The sequence below is a fragment of the Falco rusticolus genome, chromosome 9 (genome assembly GCF_015220075.1).
Source record: "Falco rusticolus isolate bFalRus1 chromosome 9, bFalRus1.pri, whole genome shotgun sequence".
NCBI classification, from domain to species: domain Eukaryota; kingdom Metazoa; phylum Chordata; class Aves; order Falconiformes; family Falconidae; genus Falco; species Falco rusticolus.
The window spans coordinates 24,499,167-24,523,272 of NC_051195.1; the positions used below are offsets into that span (position 1 = coordinate 24,499,167).

At 41.0% G+C, this 24,106-nt stretch overlaps 1 protein-coding gene across 2 annotated transcripts in view; it reads left to right on the forward strand.

Annotated features, from left to right (window-relative positions):
* Nucleotides 1-23,427, forward strand: part of WDFY4 (WDFY family member 4) — a 144,763-nt gene extending 121,336 nt beyond the window's left edge. For both annotated transcript variants that reach the window (XM_037400317.1, XM_037400318.1), the window contains exons 53-62: nt 1,461-1,552; nt 7,820-8,032; nt 8,569-8,716; nt 9,570-9,727; nt 11,371-11,529; nt 15,381-15,560; nt 18,662-18,844; nt 19,452-19,539; nt 21,786-21,897; nt 23,017-23,427. In XM_037400317.1, coding sequence (XP_037256214.1) covers nt 1,461-1,552; nt 7,820-8,032; nt 8,569-8,716; nt 9,570-9,727; nt 11,371-11,529; nt 15,381-15,560; nt 18,662-18,844; nt 19,452-19,539; nt 21,786-21,897; nt 23,017-23,083 — 1,400 coding nt within the window. In that variant the 3' untranslated portion in view covers nt 23,084-23,427. The remainder of the gene's footprint in view (nt 1-1,460; nt 1,553-7,819; nt 8,033-8,568; nt 8,717-9,569; nt 9,728-11,370; nt 11,530-15,380; nt 15,561-18,661; nt 18,845-19,451; nt 19,540-21,785; nt 21,898-23,016) is intronic.
* The last annotated feature ends 679 nt before the right edge of the window (nt 23,428-24,106 follow it).

A 24,106-nucleotide genomic window follows, 5' to 3' on the forward strand; every position in this document is an offset into this window, starting at 1 on the left:
AGAAATACCTTAAGAATCAGCCTAAACTGATGACGGCAAGGCAACTTAACTCAAGGTATTGAGGTCTAGGTATATTTTTATTTAAGATCTCAGTGAAATGAGACATCGTTGTGGTTTAAGCCTGGCTGGCAGCCAAGCACCACAGTCACTCACCCACTCCCCGCAGTGGGGTGGGGGAAAGAATCGGAAGAGTAAAAGAGAGAAAACTCATAGGTTGAGACAAAGACAGTTTACAAAGTAAAGCAAAAGCTGTGCATGCAAGCAAAGTAAACCAAGGAATTCATTCACCACTTCTGATCAGCAGGCAAGTTTTCCACCACCCCCAGGAAAGCTGGGCTTCATCACACGTAACGGTTACTTGGGAAAACAAACACCATCATTCTGAATGTCCCTCTCCTTTCTCCTTCCCCCTAGTTTATATGCTGAGCATGGCGCCATATGGCACAGAATATCCCTTTGGTCAGCTGGGGGCAGCTGTCCCAGCTGTGTCCCCTCCCGACTTCTCGTGCACCCCCAGCCCCTCGCTGGTGGGGTGGGTGAGGAGCAGAAAGGGCCTTGGCTCGGTGTGAGCGCTGCTCAGCAGTGACGAAAACATCCCTGTGTTACCAACAGTGTTTTCAGCACAAATCCAAAACACAGCCCCGTACTTGCTGCTATGAAGAAAATAAACTCTATACCAGCAAAAAACCAGCATAGGCATGCTAAGAAAAGAGCAGAAGGGGAAAAAGATGCTACAAGATTGTTAGAAGGTAAGAAAGAACAGGGGTACTTTCATCCTGAGGGGAGGTCAAGAAACAGCCTGGCTGAGATCAAGATCCAGAGACTGACCTGAGTGGAATCAAGTGGAGGGACCTAAAAAAGACACCAGAATCTTACCGACAGAGAGTAAATATACAGGAAGATTTTACAACAGGCAAAGCCAAGCACCAGAATCCGTTCACTGCCACACTGTAAGGAGACACGGTCCCGGACCTGAGCCTCAACTTAGATTTGAATTCATCCTATTGTGCAACACTGTGCTCTGATTTCAGAACATATGCTCAACTCCTGAAAGGGATCAGATTGCGAAGTACCTGACAACAAAATCTTTTTCAGTGCCTGTTTTAGTAGGAATATCTGGCAGTTAGGCCCACAGGATTATGTATAAAAAGAAAGTTGTGCCAACAAGTTTGTCTTGTCTGAGTTTGCAGTCAGTGCTAAAATGTTTTGTGCTGTGGACATGCATATTTTTACTGTATTAGTGACAGTTATTAGAACATCTCAATGCTTTATTATTGGATCAGAAATGCCAGGAGAAATTGGTTCTGCAGTGTTCTATGGCACTATATTTGATGTAGAACCTGAAACTGCATGTGGGAACGTCACGTCAGTTCCCTTTGACTTCAGTGTTTTAGAAAATCTATTTCTATTTGCAATGTGTGTGATTCTTGTTTTTAATTCTCCCTTTGTAATTCCTGCAGGCTGCATGCAGGATGGAACAGTGCTGGGAGATGTGCAGCTTCCTCCTTGGGCAGACGGGGACCCCTATAAATTCATTCTTCTGCACAGACAGGTCAGTGAGTATCAAGATTTGTGACAAAATGCTGCACTGAGTTGCACTGAAAATGAAGCTCTGAAGGCCAGAGTCACAAACCAAAATGTTAGATCCAAGTGTGTCCTGCCTTTGCAGACTTCATGTGGATTCTGAACTTCACATGTCTATTTGTCTGTCTGACAATTCACCCTGAATCACGACCAACTTTCCAGACAGGTGAAGTTTGTATCTAGGTCTGTGACATGGACCTATCTCAGCCTGTAAGTGTATGTGAACATAACATAATGCATACACGTGACATTTATATGCATATAGTTCCATGTTGTGGCTAACCAGCTGTGTGTGTGTTTAAACTATCTACCTTCATCTCTGAGTCATGTTAGGACTACAATTATGTTTTTATTTGGGGAGGGGAAAACCTAATGTGATTTCCTGCCTTTAATGGAGTTAGCCTTGGCAATTTGAAAGCAAATCGGTTTAAGGTCCTGAGACTTAACTACAATTAGTGCTATCTATTAGTACTTAGAAAATCTTGACTTCGCATGATGTCACCTGCTATGCAGCAGTGAGAACAAATGCAATTCTGTATGAAGGTTATTGCAATGAATGCAGACTTTGCAGCAGAATGTCTTGGTGCAGGTGTCTTTTTGTTAGAGCTATAAAGGCAATGGGCTGTACTATAGTGCCTCTGCATTATGTCATCAGATTTCCTGTGGCACAATGAGTCAATCTGTATTTGTGAGTACAGACAGATTGTTGCTGTATACCAGAAATGTGATGATGATATGTTTTAGCATCAGTGGGACTAAACAATTAGCCTATGATTTTCAAGGCATTGCATTATCCTGATTTGTCACGTGTACCTTCAGTTTCTGCCTCAGTGAGTTCTTCTCACCTCTCCTATGCTACGGCAGGTCCTCCCCTTGGGAGTTCAACTTTCACTCTCTGTAATCTCTTTGTAGGTGATTTTATCCAAACCTATGGATACATCCGTCTTCTCTATTTTGGTATCTCCAAATAAGCCTTTCTTCAGTTAACCTTTCCAAACGCTGGTTTAAATCCTGTCTCCTTAATGACTATCGTAACTTTTTTGTTCCTGTTCTGAAAAAAACTCAGTCATACTCTTGTCTTGTAAATATTCTTTTCACCACTGTTCCTTTAACCATTGACAATAACTGCCCTGCTCCCATTAAGTTACCATTACTTTCATGTCCCTTGCTTTGCACTGCTGTGCTGCATGCAGAATCCATATTTCTTGTGATGTACATACTACTAAATAATTTACATGTTTTTCTTGGGCATTCTTTTGAATCTTCAGCTTATTCTTTCTAACATCCTGATACCTTGTTTCAAGTCATTACAGAGATAACTGGAAGGGGGACCATTTCCATTGTCTGCATTGCACACAAATCTCCTTCCCACTGCCCTTATTATTTGAACTTTTCTATGGCTCCACTCCCTATACTTAGTGTCTCTGCTTTCCCTCTTGAGACCCTATGCATCTGTTTGATTTATTTATTCTGGCCTCTTATGTCTCCTTCTCCTTGCAGCCACCTGGGTGCTGTCAAGTAATCTAGCCTTAGTCCCATGTTTGACAATGCCTTTTTTATCCATGTTTAAAGAATAAACCAAAAAAAATCCTTTATAAGCTGTTCTATGGGCTGTGAATCCATCCTGAGGAAAATTTTCTTCTGTTAAACCAGTTTTAAGAGAACAGGCTCGTAGTAGTGTACATCATCTACACATTTTGCAAAATTAATTCTGCAAACACTTTGGCTGGTGAATAGCTCTGAGAGCCAGCCTGTTCAACTCTGGATTCATTCACACGTGCTCAGGTTACTCCTGTGAGTGAGCTTGTATATGAATTGAGTCTGAGCTTGCCTGCTTTCTTGTGCAGTAGTCCTGCCTTTGTTTCTTTTTAAGGACTGTTGAGTGTATAATGAGATATATCCTTTTTTGTTGTTGTTGTGTAATCGATTAAGCAGCTCCCTTTAGTCTCTATTGTGAATTCATCACCTGAACGCTTCACTTTAAATCTGTGGCAGAACAATAATGCTAATAAATATTTAAAAGAAGTTAAATTTCAGTCTTGCTACTTTACCTATTTTGAAATGGGTAACTTTTAAACAACAACACTTATTAAAAATGTTGTTTTCAATCATTTCGGAAATGTCATTGAAAGTAGTCATCTACCACTTTTTGCCCCAGAATCCTGCCTCAGTACAAAACAGCTTGTGAATTAATGATATTCAAAATTATGTGGTGTGGAGAATAGCTGCTTACTATTATTAGCAGGTTTCAAGTGTCTCCATGCCTAGTAGCTTGACTCAGTGGTATGCTGTCATGCAGTTTAGTAACCTAAGCCAGTACATTGAATTTACAGCATATGCAGTAACTAATCAGTCCCTTTGCAGAAGCCACATTAATCTCCTTGTTCTTTGTTTTACCTTCTATTTCTGTAGCAGTTACCTGTGTAACTCAGATCACAGCCCAGTTTTACTGGGCTGACAAGCACACAGTGAGTAAACCTATCTGGGGAAAAAATGCATAGAAGAGCTTTTCTCCAGAAAACTAGTCAGATTGAAATAGGAGTGTGTCAGTAATAACAAGAAATGTCTCAATGAATCATTTCAACTTTCTGTCTTTGTTATCAAAACATTTCAAAATTATCTTTTCATTGCAATGTTTATATTAGATTACAGGCTGAACTGAAAATATTTTATTTTATGATGTAACTGTTAGAACTAATAGTGTATGGTATATAGGTCCATTATTAGTAAAATAAAAGGATGTGATTTTTCCACATTTAGAACTGGGAGGGGAGGGGTTGTGGATTTTAATACATGAGAAAACTTGAGAGTTGGGGTTTTTTGTTCTGATTTGGAAACACCGTTCAGTGTCTGCATTTCCCCCAGAATCTAGCTTCCATTTTTCAGTCAGAGTCTATCTCCTGCTTTTTTGCAACCTATTAGCTTGAGGGGATAAGAAGGCAATGTTTTTGCCAAAGAACTGAGATGCAGAGAGGTTAAGCGCCATGTTCAGACTGCTTAAGCTCCTGTACATGCACAATAATAAGTATTACTGAGACTGACATCTCTGAAGCTCCTGGAGAGTGATTTAGAGACCCAGAGCTCCAGTCACACTGAAAAGTAGTGGAAGGGAAGACAGAAACGAGTTTTTGTCAGTGCCCATAATCACATGGTGATACTTCTGCTATGAGGGAGGAGATACTTGAGTAAGTGTTCTGTGCACTGCAGGCTTGCCACTTGAAGTACAGTCCTTGCTAAAATGAAGAGTTGAGCCTAGCAAGTGCCTGATCCCTTCCCTTGCAGGGAAGCAGCTCAGTGCCACCCAGTGCAAATAGATGTTAGCCACTGAGGTCAAACATGCAGCAGTTCCCCGGTGTTCCCCAGTGGCTCCAATGAAGGCATGAAGGTTTTGGGGCACTCTGGTTCCTTTCCCTGCTGTATCTCATGCTGTCTATGTGACTTCAAGGTCCTTAGTCTCTGTTCTCCAGATTCCCAAATATGGGAAGGATAACACCGTCCCTCCTTAACAGAGGTGCTGCAGACAGAAATCCATGGATGCCTGAAAGCTGCTGCAATTTTACGCTGATGTTTTTTTAAAGAAAAACATAGGGAGAAATCCTGTCTCGTATATTGTGGCTTGTTTGGAGTGTAAAGCACTGAGCCGTGCTCCTTACTGCTTGTGTAATGGTGAGCACTCTGAAGGCACTTAGATAAAATGGGGAACATCTGTTTTTGCCTTGTACATTGGAGTAAGAGTGCAGTTTGGAAATTAATCTATCAATCATCCCTGCATAATGTGGCTTTGCTCTTATTGCAGTGATCTCAAATTGTGTGAACTAGATTTGTTTTGGATGAAACAAACCCAAAAGCTGCACTCCAGTTGTGCACTACAGATGCTGATGGCATTCAGCCTGTAAGAGCAGACTAGATCTAATTTGAAGTAAAGCCCCCACAGTGTAATGTGGATATTGGGCCCTCTCAACCATCTGTTCTGTTCTACAGACCTGCTTCCACTGAGCTGCACTATTTGATAACATTGGCACTACTGATAAAACCACACAACTTTTATAAATTAATTCAAATCTCAAATAGGAGCAGTTTAGCAAATGAAAGATCACATTTATAGACTCATGTTCTTAATGATTTGCCAGACCTGATCAGATATCACGTACAGTCAATGAATATTCTGTCCCCAACAAATAGGTAGTACTAGGTGTTACACGGGAGGATGCAAGAAATCTTGCTGTGGAAAGTCGATTAGCCTGCCTGGGAAGTTCATCTGACTCTGAAGTGGAGAGTTAGAGATCTTGAATTCTGAAACATATAATGGTTTCTGTCTTCTGAAACCATCCACAAGACTGGGTGTACTTGTTAGTGGTACCGTGGTCAGTTTTAGAAGGCTTCACAATGAGTTTGGTGCATTAAACTGATCCAGATGAACACTGTTCTGAGGTTTGACTATTGCTTTAAAGAATATGAGAGCAAAGAATTGCTCTTGACATAAAACTGAGTAGCTCCCTGTTTCATGTTTAATAAGTTAGGAATCTCATCTACTAAAGAAATTTATTTACTTCCTTATTAGACACCAAGTTCTCCCTCCCTGGTTGGGCTTGTCATAGTGCTCAGTGAAATACTGAGAGGCTGCACATTTGCAGCTCTGTTGGTTGCTTTGTTTTTCTCTGGCAGTGATGCCAGGCAAAATTTACAGTTTGTAATTCATGGACTAACTGCTTTTATTAATAAGGATGAGTTCTGAGTCTGTTCATAAGTGTTTTCCTGTTGTTTGCAGGGGACAGATTGTATGCCACACTTGTTCTCTGAGCTGCCCCGTGATTGTTATAGCTGTGGGCAGGGTCATTTAAACCAGCTGCACTGGGCTAACTGTCGGCTCTGTGAAATGAGCCATTGTTCTGGATCCCATTAGCTTGTTTATTTCCACTGTGCTTTGGGTGGGATGGTCTGCTTGGGAGACCTTTAACTGAGCATCAGGGAGTATTGCGCAGTCAAATGATTTGGAGATCGGAAAGTATTTTTAATAATGCTTAACACTGCTGCTTGAATTATTGGGCAAGGCTGTTTGGGAATCCACAAAAATTTGGTGAGGCAGGTGATGGCAGGGGCACTAATGTTTAGTGAAGCCTCATGGGTAAGGCTGGGTAACCTGGAGGTGGGCAAAGGTTCAACTGAAACTTTTGTCTGCTGCTTATAAATTGCTCTCTGGATCTTCAAGGAAAACTTGTGTTTTCCACCATGTTTACATTGAGCTTTCTAGGGAGCCCACATTGGGGTGGATGTATTACCTTGTAACATCTCTCCCAGTCTTTTTTAGTAGTAATTGTTTCTTCTGGTCCCATTAATCCACACACTTGTCACTATGGGTAGAAAATCTAACTGAAGTAAACCATTTCTTATTTGGCGGGAAAAGTTCAGATCCCAAGTTTTTCCATGATGAGGAAATCCAGTGGTGTGACTGTCTCTGCTTAAGTCCTGCAAGGGTAGCAAAATGTTTGTTGATCAAACTCAGGCTGTCTTGAAGCTTCTGTCATACAGCTGCCCTGTTGCACCCCAAGTCTCCTACTGCAAAACCCCTTCCCTGTCTCGGCTTGCAGCACCCCTTGCCATTTCACTGCAAGTTCTAAATTCTCTTTGCTAGTTCATGGCATGCAGTCTCTCCTGCTATATCCTTCAGACCCCACTTAGAAGCCCCTCTTCTAGTCATCTCCCTTTCCAATCTATATTGATATGTATTTTCTCAAATAAAGTCTTTGCTACTCAGTATGATTTATAAGGCATATTTCTACAAATAGAAATTCACCTGTGATTTGTCCATAGAGCAAAGTGGTGGCACCAAATGCTAAAAGCTGTTTTGCTCATTTAGACTGTCTTGTGTCAGTAACAGTATCGGTGAAGACATGATAGCACAGGCTTTAATGTGTGCTAGAAGCTGGAGGATGTGCCAAGACCTGTGGAGCACTTCCACTCTGTGGAACCTGCCTGTGGTGTCTCTAAGGATATTACTTCTGGTGTCTGTTAAGACAAGCATGCTGCACTTTGTCCTTCCTTTTCCTGTGGGGATCCACCTTTCATCTCTTTGGTCACATTTTGTGAGGATGTGCTGAGAATGGTGGTACTGGAGAAACTGAAAGTGTAAAGATTCTCTTGCACAGAATTTCAGTCTCCAGCAAGGATTGGAAAGTGGTAATGTATTTGTCATGGATACACTCTGCTGAATTAATTAATTTTATTTTGGTTTCAGGCACTGGAAAGTGACTATGTCAGTGCACACCTCCATCGCTGGATAGATCTGATTTTTGGCTACAAGCAACATGGCTCAGCTGCGGTGGAGGCAGTTAACACCTATCACCCTTACTTCTATGGAGACAAGATGGACCTCAACAATGTTAAAGATCCTTTGATTAAGAACACTGTCCTGGGTTTTGTCAGCAACTTCGGACAGATACCAAAGCAGGTACCACTTTACCATGCGAGTAAAGAGCATAATTTGTTTTGATCTTGATTTCAACTGGAAAGCAAGAATAGAAATTTAAATCAGAGACATTTTCTGATTTAAATATGTTGAAAGATGGGCTATAGAATTCCTCAGATTATGTACTACATCAGTATGCACCCACACATGTATGTGATTCCACCTTCTAATCATGCTGTTCCTGTTGTATGCCATACAGCTGTGGCATCAAATCTGGGTACTGCTGCTTCAGTACAGTCACATGAGTAACCACTAGTCTAGGAATGGGTACAGTCAAATAAAAGCAGCTCAAAGTCTCACCTATACTTTTCCCTCTTCTGAATTACTGGGATTAGCTTCCTATCTCTGTGAGGAAAGGATGTAGTCTGATGAAAATGTAACAATGGTAAGATGATACCACAATGAAGAGGTTTGTGTATGATAGTCCTAGAGTCTATGATTAAGGATTTAAACAGATGTCTCTCCTGTATGATCTGGCAAATAGATATTAGTTTTCTAATGCCATTCTTTTGTCCTAGCTCTTCACGAAACCACATCCATCGAGGAATGCCCAAGGCAAAAGCTCATCAGGAAGAGAGACTGTGCTGTCCCTTCACTCAAGTGGAATTCTTCCTCCTTTTATGAGCAGCCTGCAAAATCTGAAACTCTCACCAGTTACAATAAAAGGTGCTGCAGGGACTGTGCTCCATTTCCTGAGCTAATAAGTACAGAATTCTTGGATGGGGTGAATCTGAATTTTCAAGAGCAGAAAAATATTCATGCAGCTTTGTATGAGTTGGTGCAATCAAGATCCCTTCTGCCAATTATTATTTGTATATATGTTTATTGTGAGTGGGCATTGAAAACACTCAAATACTCAGGAGAAATCTTGAAACTTCTGTTGTAGAGTTAAGAAGATACATTTTTTTTTATAAGAAACCTAAATCTTTTCTCTCTTATACATTCTGAATATGTTAAATTGAAACACAAATCTCACTGTTTTCCATTTGCATTCTCACTTTTTATATTCAACAGCAAAGTAAATTATGTCGGTCTTTCCCCACTTCTCAGTCTTCACATCTTTTCTTTTTTATCATCTTTTTCTTAGTCTGTATTTTCCTTACCCTGGAAAATTTCACTGTGTCTACTTCACGCCACGATGGTGTTCTTTGCACATCTTGGTAGGGACAGTGGGCTCCCATAGCTGTGCTACAGAGGCTGTTGGTGGCATGCCCAGCATCCTCTGTAGTGCATGGCATAAGGCAGTCTGCACTGGCAGCTTAATGACACTGCTGTTAAACCCTCTCCTTCAGAGCACATCACTCCCTCTCATGGAATTATGTGGTCCATTGGAGAGGAGTGTTTCCACTATTCTGTCTGGAATCTCTAGTTGTAGAGCAGATTTCTGTCTATGGGCCTGGCCTCAACACTGAGCCCAAATGTGGGATTTGCCAGCCTCACCACACAAGCCGTGCAAGGATGAAAGTTAACATAAGTGCTCTAAAAACCTCAGAATTAAATATGTTCTTTGTCTTATCAGACTATCCCAAGAGAGCTATTGGACACATTGTTCATACTGAGAAAGGCATTCTGGCTGTCGAAAAAAATAAAGTTTTAATTCCTCCTCTTTGGAACAAAACATTCTGCTGGGGATTTGAGGACTTCACCTGCTGCTTTGGCAACTATGGGTCCGAGAAGGTAAATAAGGAAAAGTCTAAGTGTTTCAGAAATGAATGATATGTTGTGGGTTTTGGCTGGTTTGGACACCCATTTCAGAGCCTGTTGTGGAGTTGATTTCAGAGGATGCTGTACAGTCAACCTTTTTGAGGAATCTCAAGTCGTATATCCCAACAGAGTGCAAAGTCATTGTAGACTGCTCAAAAATGTGTAATTTCTGATCTCAATTATCTCAGGTTTTCCTTCCAGTAACTGTGTTCTCCATCAAAATGAAGGAGAAACACCATTTCATGGGTTGTAAGGACAACACAAGGTCTCCTGGCTACTAATCAGAAATTTCATTGTGCAGAACTTTCTGTTGGAATTAAAACAGGACCATCTGTCAATTTTTCTCTGTCTCCCCAGTGTAGCCCAGTGCATTCATTCAAAATAATAATATCTTCTGTGCTAGAAAGTTAATACTCTTACTTCTTTGCTGTTAAAAAGCAACAGTCTGTGTCACCACACTGCTTGTTAGGGCACTTGACAGATCCAGTTTCTCTAGCACAATCACACTGATTTTTGGATGTGTTTGGGTCAATGTTATGACACACAAAGAGATCTGAGTTAGCTTGGGTACCAGAATAGCAGAATATGTCATTCAGGAATTTGTGCAAGCCACATCATTATGTTTTTACAGACATACAGTCAATGGAAGTGAAAAAGCCATGAGGTATACTTTACTTCCTGCTCCCTGTATAAAATTATTGAGAGTTTTCTCCATTGAATTAAATTAAAATCTGTTTAACAGTTCAGAATGCTGTTGTGTCTTCAAAAGTCAGGATGTCACTGATCCTAGTGACACTGAGCATAATGAGTGTGATTAGACAGTCACTGTGAGGGATAGTTGGGAATCCAACTTAAGTTCTCTCTGGCTCAACAGTGCCTCTGGACATGAGCTTGGAAGAAATTGTCCTCGTAAGCAGGTAAAGGTTTGTCTGTCTGTGGTATGTGTTTTGTAGATGTGTCATCCAGCTGCACCAGAATCATTAGCAACATAGTGGTGTCCCTGTTGTGTGGGAGAGAGCTAATGCAGAACGTGAGCAGAGGGATGTTTGTGCTGTAGTTGTAGCAATGTGTAATAGACCTGACCTTGGTTTAGGCTGATGTGGGTGCTGCTAACAGAGCCGTTGACACAGACTGACACAAAGTGGAATTTACTGCACAGAATGGAATTGGCTTTTCAATCCAAGAGGAGGATTGCAAAGCCTGGCACTAACATTGTTAGCAGTGGCCATCACAGCCTGAGCTTTCTTTTTAATCTATGTTGAATGTTTGCATTCTGTCACTATATAGTGGCAGAATAAGCTTATCTGAAGTTATGTAGGAAGCCTGTGGCACAAGAGGGATTGGGACTCAGGTCTCCTAAGACGTAAGGCACTGATATTTGTCCAGCGTTCCTGTTTGGGCCCTGGAGGAACGGCACAGCTGCATGTAGCCACAGCCTGTGTGTGTGCATACTATGCAGCTGTGCTTTGAGCATAGAGACTGGTTAAGATGAGCTTTTCTTTCCTGGATGTGAAGAAATGGAAGTTCAGTTCTGAAAACTGCATCTGCCATTTGGTGCTAATAAATGCATGGTATCACCATATGAGCATTTGACTTAAAGCTGCTTTCTTGTACAGAACGTGTCTACATTTGAGTGCATGGCAGACTGGGGAAAGTGCCTCTGCGCTGTGTGTCCTTCAGCAACTACCATAATCACATCTGGAACAAGCTCAGTCGTGTGTGTCTGGGAACTTTCGCTGGTCAAGGACAAAGTGAAATGTTTGAACTTGAGACAGGTCAGTACTGTGGCTCTTTTGCTATAGAAGCTTAACGAAAACCAGAAGATTAGTTTCTCTCAGATGACTGGCAGAGGAAACACCTTTGGGTGAATCAAGAAGGCAGAGAAAACCCAGTAATCAGCATGTTATCAACCTGATATCAGGTCTGAATCTGATAATATGCCTGATATTTATACACAGCTTATAGTTATGAACTCTGCTTGGGTTTATTTGATTTTTTTTTCTCTTTGGTACCATTTCCAAAGTTTATCATGATGAAAGAAACAGTCAAGATAAGGCATATGCTCTTCTCACTCAAAGTGCAGCCAGCCTTTGGTTTATTTTCAGATACCAGTATCACCTGGAGATGCTTACAGTTCTTTTGGGCTGCTATAGCAATGGACAGGATCTCAAAACCACCCTGCAAACTTAGCAAATGGAAATGAAGGTTCAGCTAGGCAAAGTTCTTGATTCTTTTCTTTCAACCTGAATTCAGAACACAAAAGGTTTATCTGACACTCCATGAGGTAGAAATACATCCAATAAGAATGATATAGTTTGTGTCCTCATTTTCCCAAGTCCTTTAGTGGCTGTTGATCTGGAGCTTGTGTATAGTCATCAAACAGCTGTATAAATGCTATTTCATTTACAAAAGTGAATACTCATGCAGGATTTGTGTGGTTCAGCAGTGATGAGTTCTCAACTTTACAAGTAAAGCTGGAGTACACCTCTGTCATATCAGAAAGGCAGCATAGGACCCTTTTTCCCTAAGAAATTGAGGCAGAAAACACTGCTACTTTTAGGCAAACTAATAAAGGATTCACTGATCAGCAAGATCTCCAAGTGTTAGAAGCTTGTGTTCATTTGCTCTGGAGGGGTATTAGATGATATTTCAGTGCTTTCCTTACCCTGAGCCAAAACATATTTTATTTGTCATTAAATGATGTGAAAACTTCAGTGTCTGTTGGGATTCCAGAGAAGTATTTAGATCTTAATTTATCTGAAATCCTTGTGTGTGGAAATTAGGGGGAAACTGAGTTTAGAGCAGTCTCTTTTTTGAGGTTTATATTGTTTCCTGCTTGAGAAGAAGCCAGAAATATGAGATAAAATCTTCAGTGATGACCTTTTAATCCATCTGGTTATTATTTCAAAGCAGGACATGGACATGGAAGTGGAAGAAATAGCAGCAGAGGAAAGAATAAGCAGTAAACTTCATAAACATCAAAATTATTCCAGTCAGGGGGTCAGTTTGAGTTTCAGGCAACTGTTTGACAAGGCTGTCTTTTATCTCCAATATAACGCCTTTCTCTTTAACAATCTAAAATCAGCTTTGCTGATGTGTTCCACTATGAATAATCTGGTATTACGCAAAGTCTACAAAGTGGTGTGAGATCATGCATTGACAAATTCTGTGTCTTTTTCCTTTTCTTTGCTAGCAGAGGCGCTTTTTTTCTCTCTCTTTTTTTTTTTTTTTTTTTAAACAACTGTCTGGCATAGATGTAAATTTGAACTATGGTTCCAAATGTCTTCCAGTGAATTACTTGCTGGTTTCATGTAATTCACTGTTTCATGGTGACTGCTTTTTCTGCTGAACAAAAAAAAAATGTGAGTGAGCTTTGCTTAAGTAAAGCTGATGTGCTATAAAGTGGATGCTATTCACTTACCAGCTGTCTCATGGGACTGACACATTCTGGTTTGGAATGTAGTAAAGTACAGAAACTATATTTCAGCAGAAAAAGTCACTTTTCCCTCTCTAGCAGGGTCTGCTTCCACAGTTTTGTGGAACGCTAAAGATTGAGCATAATAGCCTCAGTATTGATCCATGCATTTACCAGTTCCCTCAGTGTTCATGAGCAAAGCAATCCATGCAATCCAGCCCCCAGAAAATCTGGGCCATATGAGACAATAGACTGGGAGAAGCATCTAGGCAAAGTATACTGTCTGCCACACAGACCTCTTAGGGAGATGTTGAGCATAGCTGCAACATGTCTGTGTCCCCGTCAGCCAGTTAAGTTGGATGGTAGAACTTGGTTTATGTTTTCATGGACTAAACATTCCTGCGGTGAAGCTGGTCATCTTTTTTAATATTTGTGAATTTACTCTGGAGATATGCTTCATAGTTGTTTCTGCAAATAGGCTGCAGGGTACTTCCCATTAAGGGAAACCTGTCAGTCATGAGAAGATGGTAGAGAACTAAAAGCATGCAACCATCTTTGCATGAATATGCATTGAGACACTGGTGGATTGAAGATGAGATTATAGCTGTGCTCAGGTCTAGCCCTCTCTTCCACACTCAGCTTGTGTTTAAAGCACTTCACCACCAGGTAGGATCTTTCTGGGTTAAAAAAAGGGGTTTATTAAAACTTATGCAGGAGCTTAGGTTGGCTTGACTTGCCAGTTTGGATGCTGTCACAGTGGGTACATTTTCTTTCATGATTTGGAGGAAAGAAAGGAAATTTGGAGCCCTTGAACCTGCCATGTCCCAACCCTTTTTGCAGAGATCTTGTGCAGTTCTCAAGTGCAGGCACTGGGTTATGCCCAGTGCTTTGTAAAAGAGACTATTCTACAGCCTGTCCAAAGCTACTGTTGAGCCTCCTTTTCTACGCTCTGTAGAGAGTGTTTGTGACCTCTGAAAACCACTCTTGGATACCCCATTTTGTACCAGTATTTTTAGTCAACAAGTTCTTGTGAATGAAACAAAGTCACAAGCTGAAATTCATCCCTCACAGTTGCAGGTCACCTTCAGTAGTACAGAGCCTGCTGCAGCTCAGTGTCTTCACCAGTGGATTTAATGTTTCAGTGCTGTTGTCCTAGTAACCTTGGCAAGTGGCAGCACATGTGAGCCAGCAAGAGTTCAGTCTGGCAGTCACACGCTGGAAAAGAGTATGAGATGTGTTTGCAAAAATCAGCTGGGACATGTGGTTCTGCTCCATGCTGAACTGAGATAGACACTGAAGATGTGCTAATTATGTCCTGTAGAGAAAGTTAACAGGGAATATGCATTTACTGTTAAAACTGGTAAGTCTGACTTTTCACAGTAAAGCAGCTAAAAACTGAGCCCTTAAAGGCTTTTTAGGAAAGCTGTGAAGGACTTGTGCTCTGTTGCACTACAGGCTTTACTGTCATTGGTGGTTATACAGCAGAAATGTATACTGCTGTCACTTGAGAATGCTGCATTAAACAATTATCATCAGTATATTTCAATCCACGACTTCTATCTGAGCTATTAAGTTGCCTAAAGTGTTGTCTTTTTTTATGAAACAGTTTAAATAAAGCTGAATTAAACTGAGCACTCCTTATATCTCTGGAACCTATGAAAAATAACAAAAAAAGAATGAAAGAGAAAGGAATTTCTGTATGGCTTTAAAGCAAAAATTCTCCCCAAATGCTGTTTTTCTTAACTAAAGAAAAAAAAAAAATTAGTACTTGTTCAAAAAACAGAAAGATAAGATTGAGAATGTCACTGAAATACATCCTGATGAGTTTTATTTCACAATTTTTTTAAAATATTGAGAAACTGTCATTTCCAAGCATAAATTTTACTTAAAACTGCATGGACTGAAGTGAAAAATGTGCTTTTGAGCACAAAGCCGAGTTGTAGAGTCTGAAATGTATGCCGAGGGCCCTGAGTTACTGTGCAACTTGGGGCAAGTCATATAATCTCTTGGAGCCTCAACTTTCTTCAATCATGAGTTGAGAACAAGGGTGCTTCTATAAGATGCTTTAGTATTACCCCCTCACACCCTTTTCAGTTCTCCAAAGAATGACTAGGTTGCTGTTCTTACTAAGCAAACTGACAGTAGGACTGTGGTTCCCTAGTAAATCAGCCAGCCTCTGCTGTGGTTTATTTGTTGCTTTTTCCCCACCAGGCTTTGTATGGGCACACTCAGGCAGTGACCTGCCTTGCTGCATCTGTGACCTACAGCATCTTCGTGAGTGGATCCGATGACAGAACCTGCATCATCTGGGACCTGAACCAGCTGACGTACATAAACCAGCTTCCTGCCCACAGGGCAAGCCTCTGTTCTGTTGCCATCAACAATTCAACAGTAAGATCTTCATTTATCATCTTTCTTCTGATGCATCCATGAACATTTCATGATAATTTAATGGGTGCTTTTCCCAACATAAAAACATCCTGAGAGTCTGATACATTGATTTTTTTCTTTCTACAGAGATTGCTAATAGTGTTCTTAATGATGAGAGGCGAGCACTAAAAGCAACATCTTAGACTGAGTAGCTAAGTAGAAACATCTTTGGATGGGTAGATAGCAAGATTAAACAACTTTTAGTTTACAGAGCATGAAGTATTACCCTAGTAGATCCTGGATTTGGCTCACCCTTAACCTTATTGCCTCCATTATTTCATTAATTTCTCCTGACATTCAAGCAGCAGAGCCATGTCAGTTGAGACATTAGACCTCAGTCTGCTGCCTCAGCTGACAACTGCCTTACACCTTTGTGGTGACAACACTGGCTTTTTGCTTTCCCTTCTACTCTCAGGTCTGGGGGAGCTTTTGATGGCAGTGGTCTGTGTCTGTGCCTGGGCAGAATTGCATGCATGTTGATAGGAAAATATTCTGTATTGAATTTTACTTTAAGCACTCTGGATGAGATTTTTTCCAACCTTCTACCTCCCAAAAGTGTTGCTTGCATATGTGTATTTTTTGTCTCTGCTAACATACTAGAGCAGGACTCCAGCTGCTCAGACAATTTGAGGTTGGATCCACTACTGGAGCTTGTACCAAGACAGCCAAATCTGAGTACACAGCAGTAAGAAACCAGGCAGATATTCTCTACTTAGTCTCCATCAAAGCAGGCATCTCATATCAGAACTTTATTAACCATACGATCCGAAGGTTAGCAATTGGGAATGGGAATTAAGTAGCCTGTTCAGTGCCAGCTCAGCTCCCAGTGCCAGGGGTCCTTGTTAGTGTAAAATAGCCAGTGGCTTCAGCAGGCCAGTTCAGTATACCATGGTGGTCCCTTATGAAGCCAGCTGAAGCAGTACGAAGCATTCAGAAATGAGTGGGTGGGCTGGCACAAAGCATGGGCTTGAGAGCCCAGAAAGATGGAGTCCTCTTCTTTCTATGTACCCACCCACCATTGACAGAGACTTTTTAGTTGGTAGCTCCTCTTCTAAAGCTGTCCAAAAATGAAATGGTCTGTGCCAGGAACAGTCTGGTGATTGATCCAAGCACAGTCCTCCAAGCTGTTGAGGTGCAAATGGTTAAACTGTTTGGACAATAGTCTGAAGAAAGATTTATTTAAAAGGGGAAAAACCTTAGGAAACTATGACTGAAGCTTCAAAAAAAGAAAGATGAAGGGGTCCCTATGTTGTGGATGAAAAAATCTTTTTTGATGTTAGCAGAACAGGATGCTTAATTCTGAAATGTGTTTGGGTATTAGTTTTTTGTTTTGTGGGTTGGTTTTTATATATATATATATATTTATGTATTGTAACACGAAGATAGAAACAAAATGTTTCCACTGTGCTAAGTTAAATATTTTGATTGACACAAAATTGTATGTTTAGTAACAAGGGTTTTTTTCCTGGAAAATTCAGAGCAATTTGAAGCAAACGTTTGAAGGAAACAAACTGGTGAACCACATACTTTTCTGTGAAATAAGAACTCTATACGGCTCTTTGTTATGTGATTGTTGGGTTTTGTATTTGCTTGAGTATCTAGAACAGGGGTCCTCAAACTACGGCCTGCGGGCTGGATACGGCCCCCAGGGTCCTCAATCCGGCCTCCGGTATTTACAGAACCCCCCCGCCCCCCCCCTCCCTTGCCGGGGTTGGGGGGGGAAACCAAGCAGCCGCAGATGGCTGCCTGCCACTTCATCCGCGCGCCGGCCCCCTGTTTAAAAAGTTTGAGGACCCCTGATCTAGAAGCTCTATTTATAGATTCAAACCTTATGATGTTTTTATCATGTAGACACAAAATAAAATGTTGTCCCAAAAAGTTTATATGCTATGGAGGACTGTAAAAGCTTCCTGTTACTAACAGTTTCAGTTAGTTTTAAATCCCTGGTCTAGACCAGAAAAACACTGTAGATCATTACCAAATGCCTGGACATTATGTACTCTCATGCAGATAAGGTAGCTGAAATTTAATCTCTTTAATTATTGGCAACTCTGTTTTGAATGCACTATCCTTGTTTTATCTTCAGAATTCTGCCCTGCAGTGTGAAGGGCCCTGGACCCAGATCAGGCAGGGGGGAGGTACATGTTAGTTGATTTAAACCAGATGCATGCCGCTAATTTAAGGGCACACTGGCCTTTGCCAGAATCAGATGACTTTGCTGATTATGTTCTATTTAGCTGGTTCTTAGTATGCATCAAAGCTGGAAAGGTCAGGTGGTCAATTAGTAACTTGATCAAAATGCACTCTTAATAAGATCCTTCAAAACTGCAGCATTGGTTCTTAGTTCTGCTGCTTCTTGCTCCTAAGGGATTACCTGTGTATTTGCTCCTTACATGCGGTGTGTGGCAAAAGTATGCACCTGCGTGGAAGGGAGATGAGAGATGCAGTTGCAAAGGATGTTTTGTGCATCAGAAGTGCAGGCCACCGAGTGCTGAGCTGGTCATTGGTCAAATGCAAGTCTACAAATGCGATGACATTAAGCTCCCTGTGAGGGGCAGAGGAGGATTGTGAAATCACTGAAGGCTTCACAGCTAAGCAGGTGAACGTGTCCTTGTTTAAAAGAATGCTTATTTGTAAAACTGCAGAGTGCTAGTCCTGGCCCGGAAACTGTGCTAGCCATTACCTCTGCACAGCCCCTGCCTCTGACAGTAGCTAGGTCAGTCTGTCAGTCTGCTTTTCAACTAAAAGCCTGGATTTTCTGGAAAATAGAAAGGGAACATTTAAATAAATGTTTTCATTTTAAGATGTAAATAAACTTTGTTTCTGTATTATCTTGCTAAATCTGAGATAGTTGTCTTGGGTTTCTATGATGTAAAAATGTCAGAACTTTTAATGAGGAAAAAAATATCATTTTTCCTTTGTCTGATTTACATCATCTGCCCAGAGGCAAAACAAAAGTCAGAATTTAAGTCAGAGCAACTCTGTAATTTATAACCAGCACTTAAAAGTTGTGAGGAGGATAAATGTAGGATTTTGAAACATTGCCTCTTGCTTTGTTCCAGGGTGATATTATCACTTGTGCTGGATCTTACCTATATCTGTGGACCATCAATGGTCAGCTTCTTGCAAGTGTTAACACCACCTGCAGCCCCAAGTGCCATATTGTTTGCTGCTGCTTTGCTGAAGTGATGGACTGGGATACACACAGCATCATCATCACAGGAAGCACAGATGGAGTGGTGAGGGTAGGTGGATGGAAGAAAAGAAAAGGAATCCTGATTCATTGTAGATCAGACAAATTTTGCATCCTAAATGGACAGATGGAGCTACTAAAAGCCCATACCACTTTCTTAACAGGGCAGCACAGGGAAGATGATGAATATCACAGTACAATGCTTGCTTTCTATCAACTTTTATCCTGCTGAATGGAGGAGTCTTTGCCATTCAGGAGAAGTTTTGAAAATGTGTTTTTCATTCTGGTGTGGTTTTGAAAGCAAAAATCATATTGCCCATTGGATATATGTTTAAGTCTGGTTTCGGAGATTTGGTTTATTAAATCATACTTTCTCAGGAGCAGGAATTCACTGCTGGTTCCACCTCCAGTTTGGTGGGAGAGCTTCCTGGGTTACTGGGATCCTCATTAGCATGTCAGCCTCACAACCCCACTAGCTTACTCCACACAATTCTCCAGCATGACATCCTGCAGCACAGTGGCGGAGATGACTGTGAAATCCTGTTCTGATGTTAGAAGTCCAATTTCCACCCCTTGCTGGGAAGCAGACAGCCACATCTCTCTCTTGTTGCATTGTTATAATCCATGCTTTTTACATTTTTACCTCCTTGCCGGCACAGCTGTGGAAGATCAAATACACCAATACTCCAGAGCAAGCTACTGAACTGAGACTGCAGAGAGACACAGTGGCAGAGCCAGGCAACACAGGTATGACCACAGGGTGGGCTGTGCACTGCAGTGTGACTGTGTCCTGCAGACCTTGTTTGGTTGTGAGGAAGAAGAGGGTGTGTGAGTGCAGTGGTGTGAAGGGGAGATGGTGCAGGTAACTGGTGCAGCGTTTCTGCAGAAGTAACCAGCAGCAGTGGGTAGCCACTGCCCTACCTTAGAGACTGGGAGTGCCCCTGAGCCACTGGTCTCATGGGCACATCCTGCCTGAATGAAGCTACATGCTTCTTCATAGGCTCTGTTGTGGGTTCTGTCAAGCTTGATAGATCACCTTTCTGCATAAACCTATGAAACTAATGAACTATCCTGGTTCCAGAAAGCCCATTCCCTTGGCACCTTTGCTGATGGCTTGTACTAAAGTATCCTAGCATAACGTCAGACTGGGCACTGCCAGATCCTACCCTGGGATGGAACAGGGAATTTTGTTGTCTTTGCCACCTTAAATGGGGTCAGAGGCCCTTCAAACTTGTGGGAGGCCAGCAGCAGGCCCTAGTGCTTGGAGCTGTTTATTCAAAAGTGTGCCAAGCCAAAGCTGATACCCTGGATTTCGCACAGAGTTGAGGATAATAACATGATGGGGGTACGGTGCTGACTGGTATTAAAAACAACTCAGGCTTACTTCTCTGTTCTAACAAATACGGGAGCTGAAACCTGCCAGGGAGCTTTAAAGGCACATCCTAAATAGCACAGCTCTCTTCTCTTCCCAGCACATTTTATAAGGGAAAGAAATTGTGGTGTTAGTATGTATAATTTACACCACTTATTTCCTGTGATCCTCATTACAGGCATTCTCTATTACTTCAATTTTAGGCACACGATTTGCATAGATATAAAGCTATAGATGTAACATCTGCATAAAAATATATTCTAGAGTAATTGGGCATTACCACTGAGATGTTCAGAAGTGCTGTTCATGGAACTTGACATCTACACTACTTAGAATGCTATATGAAAATATTTATATGTACAGAGGCATATTGGAAACGCCAGACCAGATGCCCATCCTACCTTTTGTCATGTCTCGGAGTAGCTAGAACCAGATGATTCTGAGGAAGGTGCAAGAACACCAGAGATGCCAGATGTGAGACAGGCTGGCTGTGGTAGCTATGTATTTGGTTTCATTGTGGCCTTTAATCAGAGATTGCTGTAAATCAAACCAAAAGACTCAACATTCCTTCAAAAACCTGTGTAGTATTCTGTAGTCATTTTGCAGATTCTTTTTACATATAGAAACATCCAATATGTTTTAAGAATTTCCTAAGTTCTTGTCCATAACTTCCTGTGGCAGATGCCTTCATCTACATATATACTCAAGTACAATTGCATAGGCATGTCTTTGAGCAAACAGAGTTTTTAACTATTTTTAGAATTTATTTCTTAAACTGGTTTCTAAGCAGAGACTTAAAATCTGCCCATGGGAGCACAGCAGAATGCTCCTGTTTCTGCCTTTTTCAGAGAGGGTCATGTAAGACATGCACTGACCCAGGCACCTGGTGATGTGTAGACACACACACCTGTTTGCACATGACTGTAAGGATGCAAGTTTTCAAATGCATACAGCACCAGTGTTCTTTAATAAAGAGCTAAGAGGTGTAATCAAAGCAGTGACACACTCCCTTAAACGATTCAGATGACTTCAGAATTATTTTAAATGGCCAAATATTCCCACATCTCATTATATGCATTAAAGAAAATAAAATTAATACAAACCACAGTCATTAAAAAGACCAAAGTAACTATGATTGAGTTATGTTGTTAGGTGTGTGTGTATGTATGTGTGTGTGTGTATGTGAAATGTTCTCAGCATTTAATTATTGGTTCTGTTATGAGCAGATTTAGATAAGTTGATAATACCAGAGCTTTATGTAATTTCTTTTTTACTAGGCAATTATGGGCTGTATTATATCCTGGCAGCAAGGTATTGTGGGACATCTTATTAAGCATAGAGCCAGTGAAAACTGATGAACAATTTTGCTGAACTAGGCATGCAATTTAGAAAGCAATAATACACAAATCCAATTTAGCACACAATTGATACAGCCGCACGTCAGCACATGTAACTATCATAGCCACAAATTAAATTGGGATGGGCCTATTTTGCAACAGCACAGGCAGAGATTAAATATATTTGTTCTCAACTTAACAACTTGCTGACTGTAAATAATAACAATCCCATCCATGCTGCCCCCAGACACTTTCTAAATATTTATTTTTAAACCACACAACAGGTAACAAGTGTGGAAAACATCTTGTTCTCTGTCGGGAACTGAATCCCAGCCTTGCCTTGACTGGAAAACCAAGTAAGACCAGCCCAGCAGTGACAGCACTGGCTGTATCCAGGTATTGTCCTTCCCTTGGCTTAGCAGCCGGTGCCCAGCAGACGGCATCGCACCAGCCTCGGGCCACCACTGCTCTGCCCTAAATCTGCAGAGCTTTTCATTTTATTCTGGAGTTGGTATTAGTGCTGGGGTTTGGGGTTCTGGGTTTTGTTGTTGTTGAGTTTTTTTGTTGCCATTTGGTAGTTTTTTTTGTTTTTTCTTTTTTGTATCTCAGTCAAACCACTCTTAACCAAATGCAGTCACTCTGGGAGCTGGCCTGGTAACTGTATTGATTGAAGGATGTCAGGAAAGTCAATGGTTGGATAGGAGGCAACTCAGGAGAAACAGTAGGGTTTGGCCAGTATAGTTGTAGAGATCAGTAGTTGTTACACTGCTTCTGCACCATAGAAAAAACAGTATCCTAGCAGTTTCTGGAGATACTATCTCCTTAAAATGTAAACAGGAAGTTTTTGGCCAAAGGACAGCTCAGTTGTTAAACTCCACTCAGTTTGCACAGCCAGCAGTGTTTTAGTTTACTCAGTCCCCCTCCTGCAGTTTTATCTAGCTGTAATATTTGTTGTTATCTCCTACTCCAGGAAGTTATGACATACTGTAAAGCAGTTGCTGTCTTTCTCTCCAAAAGTGTTGGCATTTTGATAGATGCTAAAATGATTTCTATATTCTGCATGCTCAGCTTTAGAGCGCTTAGTGAGTGTGATGTTTATATGTGTTGAAAATTGGAAAGTTTGAGGTGGGACAGTTAGTTTCATTAGTGTTGGTGGCATTGCATGCAGCAGAGTTTTCAGTGGCTGAAGCCATAATTTATGTGCTAACAAGTCCAAACTTGCACAAGCAGATTATTTAACATTCACAGAGTCTCAGAGAATGGTAAGAGTTTCTGATCTGGCTAGATTATCCACAACTAATGCACTAAACTCCAGGAAAGTTTGCGTCCAATTCTAGATTCAGTCTTTGAGGTACAAATCTTTGTCTATTCTATATCATTGTTCTTCAAATTTAACCTTAAAGATAATCTGCTCCCCTGAATGTTGCATCCTCCTAATTGCTACACAAACAGGAGAAAGTCTTGATCCTATTTCTGTCTTATTCTTAAACATATTTTTTTTCTTTCTTTCTCAAGAAATTCCTCCAAACTCCTAGTTGGTGATGACTGGGGAAGAGTCTACTGCTGGTCTGTGGATGGATAGGAAGAAATAGGCGAGAACTCTTAGTTTTTCAGCCTTTTGGATGGAGAGAAAATTACCTTTCAAAACATGACAGAACCAGAAAAACTGGAAGCCTATGGCTGGGGACTGAATCTCAAAGGAGTTGTTGGACTGACCCTGCAGTCAAGTCTGATTGAAATTAGAAAATGGACTCCCAACTAGTGAGAGAGACACTGACAGACATGCACGCAGACAATGAGATTCTACAGTATCTGTCCTGGGAAAAGTTTTGTATTTTAAATGTTATTTTAGATACTGAATTTGGCTTTATACATTGTATTTCACAAATAATAGCTAGCAAATTAAAGTGTTTTGATTATGCCAAAGATCAACGTAGCTGAATAAAATTAACATTCTAATTTTATTATCATGAAATCAGAAAATACTGAAGCTGCAGACAGATGGCAGGTGAGTTTGTCATAGTATCTTTGTTCTTATTAACACACAAGTATGTTAATACCTCTGCTTCTACTCTTCCTGCTTCCCTGAGTCTGCATGAAAATGTATGCATGCCTTCTGAGAAGCTATTTTGTTTGCAAAGTGAAGGTAGCAATCCCCAGGTTGATAGTGTTGCCCTTATCCAGCCCCATTGTGAACGTGTGTTATGGTGCAATCCTTAGTTTCCTAATGCCTGACTTGTTTGGGGTTTTGTGTTTGGTGGTTGTTGTTGGTTTTTTGTTTTTTTTTTTTATAGTGAGCAAGGTAGGAAAAATGCATGGAATGGGTAAGGATGAAGATCTGACACAACTGGCCAACATATTCTTTCATTCTCCTTCTTCACTGCCTTCTTTCTTACCTTTGTCCTGGTGTTCTCTGGAATATCAGTATATGCGACATACTGCAGGATTTACCTTCGCAATCACCCTGCATGGTAAAAGAGAGTATTTGTAGTATAAGAAGGCTGAGGCCATAGTGCAGTAAATGTAAATGCTATTTGTGTCCCTAGTGGAAATGGAAAAAGTGTGAAAAATCAAGCTCCTTACTATTTTATGAGAATTGGAAGGA